At 44.9% G+C, this 9,727-nt stretch overlaps 1 protein-coding gene across 11 annotated transcripts in view; it reads left to right on the top strand.

The window, feature by feature from the left end:
* Positions 1-8,259: 8,259 nt before the first annotated feature.
* Positions 8,260-9,727, top strand: part of DOCK10 (dedicator of cytokinesis 10) — a 210,961-nt gene continuing 209,493 nt past the window's right edge. For 8 of the 11 annotated variants that reach the window (XM_036319299.1, XM_036319291.1, XM_036319296.1 and 5 more), the window contains exon 1: positions 8,260-8,468. In XM_036319299.1, coding sequence (XP_036175192.1) covers positions 8,346-8,468 — 123 coding nt within the window. In that variant the 5' untranslated portion in view covers positions 8,260-8,345. The remainder of the gene's footprint in view (positions 8,469-9,727) is intronic. The other 3 variants (XM_036319293.1, XM_036319297.1, XM_036319295.1) reach the window with 2 other exon arrangements.

Raw genomic sequence — 9,727 nt, 5'->3', positions numbered from 1 at the left:
CTTCTGGTCACTATTAGCAATGTGCAATAGTAAAACAAATCATATAGACATAATATTGACAAAAGACTCACATGCAAAATATATAAATGAGATTTTAAAATCGGTAAGGGAAAGACTGAGAACCCAATTTAAAAGAGACAAAAAATATGAGATTTCTTCCCTTTTTCTTTTTTCATTTAGAGTTTCCCTTTTAGGAATTTGCCTATTTGGGGTATTTTCTTTTCAGTTGAAATCTTTATATATTATAGATTTTTGCCTTTGTGGTTTATTTCTATTATAAATATTTACCCAATTATATAACTTGCCCATTGACTTTTTTACTAATTTTTTGCCATAATGAAGATTTAAGTTATTATGTATTTAAATATTATTATTTTTATTACATAATATATGAGATTCTTATCTTGATCAAGAGAGTATCAAACCCTATTGATTAAAAAAAAATGAACAATAAGACATAGTCAAACTAATTAAACTCAACACCAGTTCTTTGAAGAGACCAATATAACAGATAGTCCTCCATTGAGGACCCAATTAAAGAAAAAAAAGAGGAAGCAAAAAATTCAACATTAAAAATAAGAAAACACTTTAGATAAAAAGAAACAAATTAAATGTCAGTAAGAAGAAACAAGACATGTGGAATGACTGACTTGGTTTCCTCAATAAGTCAATGTCATCATCAAAAATTGGAGAGGAAAAAGGTTTTAGAATAAAGACTAAGGATACATGACAAGCAAATCAATGTGTCTTTTGTGGTTAAATTCTGGATTCATCAAGTCAGTTATAAAAGAAAAATCATTTTGGAAATAACTGGTGAAATTTAAATATGAACTGGGTAGTAAAAGTTATTAGAAATTTTTGTTAATTGAGTTCAGGGTGTTATAAAAGTACTACAGTTATGTAAGAAAATGTTCTTACACTTCAGATGTAAATGCTGAATTATTTAGAGATAAAAGTCATGATTTCTCTAATTTCAAATTATTAAAGATAGCAGTTATATGGGTATTTTTGATACTTTTAAGGCATGTTAAAATCTTTATGATAAAACTAAAAAGAATATATGATAATGAGGTAAATATGTAAGGCATTGCTGTGTACAATTCTAAGACAAATATTTCTGAACTCTGAAAAAAATTGATGCTACTCATAGCAAAATATAAATTGCTAAGGATTAAAAGAAGATGTATACATCTTGAATAGACCAATTTCTACAGCAGAGATTATCTCACTCATGCATATAGACGCAAAAATGCTCAAGAAAATATTAGAAAATTGGCTTTATTTTTATGTTGCTGTTTTTTAAAAGTAAAAGAAATAATCCTACATAGCAAAAAGTAATATGCAAATTGTCCCCTTGGGAGTTCTCCCTATTGGGAGTTCGACCACTCGCTATGATGTGCGCTGACCACCAGGGGGCGGTGCGGAACAAAGGAAGGCCTCAGACGGCAGCCAACAGCTGGGGGAAGGAAGGCCCCGATGGCTCTGATTGCCCACCAGGCCTAGGGACTCTACGTGCACCCAGCCTCTAGTGATCTTATAATTTGTTATATGTCAAGATGGATTTCTGTGAGAACAGTGGATGTCTAGAGTCATCAACACACTGAAGAAAAGGAGGAGAAAATGGAAATGCCTAGAAGAGCAAAGTACAAGCATTTAATTATGCATGTAAGAAATTGAAAGTTCAATTCCCTAAGGCCAGATTCCAAGTTAAATCCATAGCAGAATAGAGAACCCAGAGACTAGTTTCCAATGGGAACTGTTCTTGTCATTCAACCACGTGCCTCTCTTTGAGATATGCCCCCTGCCTCACCTATGGGGACTCCTGTGGGCTAACAGTAATAGATCCACTCCATGTGGACTGGGAACAAAATATACAGCCTAGCAGAGTTACCCATTCAAATAACAGTACCTTAAGTATAATTTTCTTCCAAGGAGTAATCTGTCTTTTAAACAGAGGAAAAAAATTCATATCAAATGTAATACCTTTGCCAATAAACGACGGGAGGAACTCAGTGCTGTCAAATGGCTCTGGCGCTGGCAAGGACTAATAAATCCCCATGAATATCACTGCTTTCAAACCATATTTTTCTTGTTGCTTTTTAATATTCCCTTGGCAAGGTGAAGAAAAATCTATCTTATGAAATAGTATCCAGCCAAAATGCCACTGGATATAAATTCAGTTTAATTTTTTTTCTTAATACTAGGGAACAAAGAAATGCTTATAGCAGAGTATTTTCCTTGTATTTTATTTTATAGTTCTGACTAGAGGTCCAGTGCATGAAATTCGTGCACTGGTAGGGTCCGTAGCAGCTGCCAGCAGCCAGCCAGGGCCACCCTCCCTTCCCCCGGCCGGCCCTGCCCCCTGGTCGAACTCCCAGACAACTCCTGGTCTAGGGGGCAATTTGCATACTACACTTTTATTATACAGGATATTTTCCTTTCTTTTTGATGAATAAGATGAGTTGTCTATTTTTAATTGCCAAATGAAATTATTTTAACTTACCTACCCCAATTATAGTCACCAAAGTGTCAAGGCAAGACACCTGCTTCTGTGGACCTCTTTTCCATTGCCTTACTTTATTAATAGAAAAATAGACTTCTTCTAATTTCCATGTTATTAAATTCTCAGCTTTCTCATATGTAAAGTGGGGGAAATATTAAATTCCCATCTGCCTTTTAAGATGAACAATTTGAGAATCAAATGCCATAATGAGTGTACTTTGTAAATTGTGAAACTCAAGTCAAAACTTGAGACATGCTCATGCCCAGAATGAAACCCAGAGTGCTTTGGACTTGAAATCACTCAGAAAAGGTGGTTCAGTGCCATGGAATTAGTGCAAGGGGTATCTGGTCTAGTCTTTATGATCTCTGAGTATCAAGACCTGAACTCACACTCTGGTCTTTAGACTCCTGGGTTAATAACTAAATTTTCACACCATTACACCTTTAGGTGTTTTGGAAAAGATATTACAGTTTTCACTTTTATACTTATTATTGTTATGAAAAACTTCCTGAAGCCTTTCCTACTCAAAAGACCAGTATAATCATCCCTGGGAAAATTCATAGAGAAAGATGACAGGAGAGAGCTACTGGCAATTTCATATTTCTAGTTATAGAGAGTTTTGAACTGTACCAAGGCAGGTAATCATTGGTTACTGCATCTTAAGAAAACCACTGATGCTTTTCAATAAGAAGAATGTGTGCTTGAGCTTTAAAGAAGGCAAGGAAGGCCCTATGCAGTTTGGCTCAGTGGATAGAGCACCGGCAGACTGAAGGGTCCAAGGTTCGATTTTAGTCAAGGGCAAGTACCTTGGTTGCAGGGTCCTCCCCGACCCAGGCCCTGGTTGGGGTGCTTATAGGAGGCAACCAATTGATGTATCTCTCTCACATTAATATTTCTCTCTGTCTTTCCTTTTCTCTTCCACTCTCTCTAAAAGTCAATGGGAACATTTCCTCAGATGAGCATTAAAAAAAAAGGGGGGGGGGGAGGAAAGAAGGAAGGAGGGAAGGGAGGGGGAGGGAAGGGGGAGGGGAGGGGAGAGGAGGGGAGGGGAGGGGAGGGAAGAGGAGGGGAGGAGAGGAGAGGAGAGGAGAGGAGAGGAGAGGAGAGGAGAGGAGAGGAGAGGAGAGGAGAGGAGAGGAGAGGAGAGGAGAGGAGAGGAGAGGAGAGGAAAGGTAAAGTAAGGTAAGGTAAGGGTGTGGGAGGGCTAGAAAATTTCATGTTGAGATCAGTTGTTTTTTTTACCTTAAAGATGAAACAATTTTTTCATCTATAAGAATAATCCTACACCCACTGATGTTTATTAGTCAGTTTCTCTATTTGAAAGTAAGCTATCCAGAGGCAGAGACCATTTGCTTAGCTCTGTGCCTCCATAGCATAGGGTGAGATCCTGTCTACAGTTGATATTCCGTGAATGTCTGTTGAGTAGTGTTATTTCTTTTTGATTGAATGACTTTGTCCATGCCAACTCAATTAAAGAAGAGATTTAGAACTTGGTAAAACTTGATTGTGGGCTATGCACTCTAAATAATAGAAAATACAGTACAGTGAAAGATTGACTTGGGGTCATGGGAAAAAAATTAATATCACTGATTGGTTCTAAAATACCTGTTCTGTGGATTTAGGGAGCTTGCTTAATGAGCCATCTAGAATAAGTGGGCTCAACAACCCATGACCCTCTTAGAAGTACAGTCTCACATTACCTACTGTTACCCCAATTTTTGGATAAGAAAACTGAGGCTTAGAGATCTTAAATAATTGTTGAAGGAAAAAGTAAACCTAAAATTTAAACCCAGACAATTGAAGTCCATAGCATGTGCTTTCAATCACTATTCTGCAATATTAGAGATCACGGAAGATTCAACTCATTACATTAATTGTTCCCTGAGAAATGGGAACCAGGATGGACATGTTTCTGTAACGGTATCTCTTAAAATGGAAAAGGTGCATTTTTATTTGTTTGTAAATAAGTTATTATAATACACTAGTAGCCCTGCGCACGAATCCATGCGCCAGTAGCTTGCCAGTAGCTCACTGCTGCCCTCCAATAACTTTCCACCCACTGCCCCACCCTCCTGTAGCTATCCCTGCCCCTCTCCCCTCTTCTCCTCTCATAGCTTGCTGCCCTGCCCCCTTCTGTAGCTCTCTGCCACCCGCTTGTAGCTCACTGCCCCACCCTCCTGCTGATCTTGTCGTTATGCAGTCAGTCATTACGCTTCATGGTGTAACGACCATTTGCATATTACATCTATATTATATAGGATGTGATACAAAATTCAATAAGTGCACAATGTGTAGTAAAATATGTATGTATTATGTATATAATATGTAGACACTCTTGTCCCTCAGCCGTCAACTTCTCCTTACCAAAAGCAACAACTGTAATATGTTTCTTGTGCAACCTCCACCACAATTAATTTTAGAAAACTTGCATCATTCAAGAAAGCATCCTTGTACCCATTAGCTGTTATTCCTTATTTTCTCCAACCCCTCAATCCTTAGGCAACCACAAGTTTACTTTCTGTTTTGAGATTTGCCTATTCTGGACATTTCATAGAAAAGGTATCATAAATGTGTCATCTTTTGTGACTAGCTTCTTTCACTTAGCAAAATGTTTTCAAGGTTCATTCATGTTGTAGCACATATCAATACTTCATTTTTTATTTCCAAAAAATATTTCATTGTATGGATATACCACATTTTGTGTAACCATTTATCAAGTGATGGATATTTGGTTTGTTTCCACTTTTTAGGTATTATGAATGATGTTGGCTGTTAATATTTTTTGTACAACTTTTTTCTTATACAACTTTTTGTGTGAATATATGTTTTGTGAGAATATATGTTTGTGTGAATATCATTTCTGTAGGAGCGGAATTGCTGGGTCATGTGGTTACTTGTTGTTTAACATTTTTAGGAACAGCCTAATCTTTTTCCAAAAGGCTGTGCCATTTTGCATTCCTACCACTAATGTACCAGTCTTCCAATTTTTATACATCTCCTTACTAATTTCCTTGTTTTTATTAATTTCCTTGTTTTTCATTGTGGCCATCCTAGTGGATGTGGTGTCTCATTGTAGTATCTCACAGTGATTTTGATTTCATGTTGAGCGTTGGCTCAACTAATGACTAATGATGTGGAGCACTGGAGAAATGTTATGATCACATGCTTTGCCCTTTGTTCCGTTGGGAAATTTGTCTTTTTATTGTTGTGTTACCTTGCTTTCTTTTTAAAAAATAAAACTTTATTTATAGTGCAGTTTAAATTCAGAACAAAATAAAGGGGAAAATAGAGATATTTCCCCTACCTCCAGACATATATACCCAGGTCCCCATTTTCAACGTCCCCAACCAGAGTGGTACATTTGTTACAATAGAAGAACCTACATTGACACGCCTTAATCATCCAAAGTCCATAGTTCATATTAGGGTCTTCATGATATAGTCATAGATTTACCTTTTCAAAGTATGTCAGCCAAGTCTCTCCAGGGAACTGAGAGATGTGATCAGCAGAGAGTCAGAGTGCCAAATTAGCAGACCCGAAGTCATATTTCTGAAGATAAGAAAGTCTGTCTATGCTGCTGTGGGGGAGGAGGGTTGTGTGTGATGGAACTGTTCTTGACATCCAAAGGGGCCTTAACTGAAACACACATGACATCAAGGGCTGACACCCAGTGGGTCTCCTCACTGAAATGCTCAGGGTGTAAAGGTCACATACACACACCTTCCTTCTCAGTGGGACCCATGGGATGATCACCATACGGGGTTTGGATATGGCAAATAGGCATTTGTTCGTCAAATGTTCTCACACCAGTGCTCTGGCGACCCCCTGAAGCTGGCAGCAGTTACATTCACAGTAATAAAAGAAGTACAGGTGATTTTCTGTTAGTTGATTCAGTTAAAAACTGGGTTGTGTGGATTACTCATTAATTTGGGTTAGCTCAGTGAGTTGCCATACTTAGGACACGTTACAGGTATTTTCAATTACTATAGACCTCCCTCCCAGCACACCTTTCTCATCTACTTTCTGTCTGTCCCTGCCTCAGGCACTCTGAGCCCTCTGGCTGCACCAATCCATCTAAGCCCTCAGAAAAGTCATCCACAAACTAATATTTATAAAGTGCCTACCGTGTGCCAGGCGCTCTTCAGGGACAAGGACTAAGACACCTCCTTTTGGGAAGCTCGTGTTCATTCACAACTGTTAGAGGAGAGTGGTTGGAAGGAGTTATTTCCACAGAGATTTTCAAGAGCCACCACAGAGGCAACCACCTACCTTGCTCACCCTTAAGGTGACGTCCCCATATTGTGCAGCAATGTGAAGGCACACAGTGCAAGACACTGTACTTTCTTGTGAAGGGTATCGTAGAACCAACTGACCTTTCAATGGTACCTCCCAAATTTTCCAGAGCCTCTGCCCAACATGATTTCTAGAATGTGTTTAAATGATGTCCAAGCGGTATCTCTGGATAACTGGATCCCAGATGACAGAGAGCTGATGCAATTGCATTTATTGGCCGCTTAAGAATTCTTTATACCCAAGTGTGGCCTTGTGTTAACAATATGCTGTGGTAGAAAAACGTCGGGGTCACAGATCTACATAAAGCTGTGAAAAAAAACCTGGAATACTTGCAGTGGCTGGCAGATCTCTCCAGACTGGTATCCTGGGGCCAGGACAATTCTGCTCTTCCTCCTACGCAGCCCCACAGGGAGTCAGAGAACCACCCTGGTGTGACTCAGGAAGAGAAATCCTAGAGGACTTTAATCAGATAGCTGCAACTGCAGGGCAGACTGTGTGTGGCAAAGGTGGGAGCAGAAGAGCAACACAAATGTAAGTCCACCCCCATCCCCCTATCCCTGACCCGCAGGACCTATTAACCCCACAGGCTGGTTCTAGCCTCCTAGTCCCTCTAATATCCTCCCCCACCCCCCAGCCTCTTCTACCACTTTACCCTGATGTGTTGATTTTAACTTCTATTATCTAATCTCTCTTGTCCCTACACTTGTATTCTTTTATTTGTTGACTTGGTTATTGGCTGCCTCCCACCCCCAACCCCAAAAAGTTATCAACCCCACACAGCCTAAAGGAAGGGGGCTGGCAAGACCACCTTCGTCTCCCCAGTTTTCAGAACAATGTGAACTGACACGTAGTGGGAGCTTAATGGATACGGTTGAAGGCACGCATGCATTTGGAACCTTGTTCCAAAGCCCTGAGTGAGGGCTGTGGGCGAAGGAGCCTCTGAGGCTGGGTTGGGCGAGGCCGTGCGGATACCAGCCACCAGACCCTTCCTAAGGGTGGAAGGGCGAGTTGAGCTCCGCACGCGCCCATTCGCCAGCCCCAGAAAGCAGGGGTCAAATCAGTAAAAGTGGCCAGAGCTCCCCTGCGAGAAGCCTCCGAATGGGGACCAGTGCCCTGGGCAGGCCCCGCCCGGAGCCCCGCGGCGGCCGCTGCAGGCCCTCCCCCGTCGTCTGTGGTCCCTGAGGTGGCGGGGACAGCCCCGGCCGGCCGGCCAGCTGAGCCTGAGGGGAGCGTGGGCTGCGGCCGCCCCACGCGCGCCCCGCGCCCCTCGCGGCATAGGCGCCGCCGCCGGGCCGGGCCCGCTCGCCCAGTTGGCCGCGCGCGCCCGGAGGAGCGCAGAGTTTGGAAAGTCGTCGAGAAGCTTCTGCGGAGAGCAGGGGGTGGGGAGTGGGGTTGCCGGAGAGAAAAACCCGCCTCTAGCGAGTTCGGCGAGGAAGAGGGGGGGAAAGGCGCCGAGTTCCGCTTCCTGAACGGCTGTGGGGAGAGGAGCTCGGCGCTGGGCAGGCCGGCGGGACGCGCGCTCCGGCCGCAGCGGATCGGCGCGCCGGCGATGGCCGTGGAGCGGACCCGCAGGTTCACGCGGAGCCTGCTGAGACCCGGGCAGGCGGCCGAGCTCCGGCACAGCGCCGCGTCCGCCGCCGCCGTGGCCGTCAGCACTCGGCAGCAGCAGCGGGTGAGTGCGGCGCGTCCTCCGCGCCTCCCCGCGCGCCCCGGGCGGCCGGGGACCCCGAGCCGGACCGCCCGGCACCCGGCGCGCCCTGTCCCCGCCGCTCCTCGCTCCCCTCCCCCGCTCGCCCTCCCGCGCCGCCTCTGCTCGCTCGCGTCCCCGGCGCCACCTCTGCGAGGCAGTGCCACCGACGCGTGAGAACCGGGCGCGTTTGGGGACCTGGGACCTTCGGAGGAGCAGCCGCGCAGGCGGCAGGAGCGCAGCGTGGGAGAGGATGTGTCTGGGTGGGAGGCGGCGGCGAGGTGGCGGGACTGCATCGCGGGGGCGATAGGCTGTGGGTGCCGGGGACCCGAGGAGTGGGGGGATCTACTGGACCGAAGCCCTCGGTCCACAGCTCTGCGCATCGCCCCTCAGCCCAGTGACTGGTGCGCAGTGAAGGGAGCTGGTAGTCCGAGGTCCTCACTGGGGCCAAAGCTGGGAGCCCCCTGTCAATGCAATCGGGGGGCATAAATGTACTTCGCATCGCCCACCCTCTACGGGGCGGAAAACGCACAGACCACTTTCTACGACTCCAGAAAGGGCAGGGCGAACAGGCTGGGGGAGACGTGTCGTTAGCTATCCAATGGTTTCTGGCATTTTTCTAAAATGTTCGCGTGGCTCTCCCGCCAAGATCGCTGTACTGGTTACTTCCTCATTGAAGAGCCTTCTAAGTGCTGGGTGATTTCCGCGGGAAATCCTGGGGCCGAAGCCAGCCGTTCTCGCCTGATGCCGAAATCAGATCCGTCCCTCTTCGGATGTTCATAAATTCCAGTAGGTGTCACACTCCGGGCTGGAAGTGTCAGGAGGGGAGGAAAAAAAAATCAACCCCGATGGGAAAGGGAAGCCAGAGGAAACAGCCATCCAGCAAGACCTGGGCTCAACAGCCGCACCGCCCTCTTGGCTGGCCTTTTGCTGGACCGGAATCCCATGTGGTGGGTTGCATTTTCCTTTTCGCCAGGAAATAGCATTAGGAATTAAACGGCTTCTTTTAAGAGTGTCAAAGAAAGTGTTACTCTTGCCAGTCACCCATCAGGAGGGAGCCAAGAGCTGCCCAGAGCCAGTTCCCACAGCAAGGACTTTTCTCGAAAGCCAGAGTTCAGAAAGCTGAACAGAACGGAAGCTAATTGCCTGGCAGAGGGAGGAGGCATCGGATGCCCATGCGGGCGGGGGTGGTTGTACTGTGAACCCACTCAGTGCCCAGGGTGCCTTCTCTTTCATTTACCATG

This window comes from Myotis myotis, unplaced genomic scaffold (assembly GCF_014108235.1).
Source record: "Myotis myotis isolate mMyoMyo1 unplaced genomic scaffold, mMyoMyo1.p scaffold_m19_p_8, whole genome shotgun sequence".
NCBI lineage: Eukaryota > Metazoa > Chordata > Mammalia > Chiroptera > Vespertilionidae > Myotis > Myotis myotis.
Note: the sequence above shows the minus strand (reverse complement) of the source record. Positions and strands in the feature narration are given on the sequence as shown.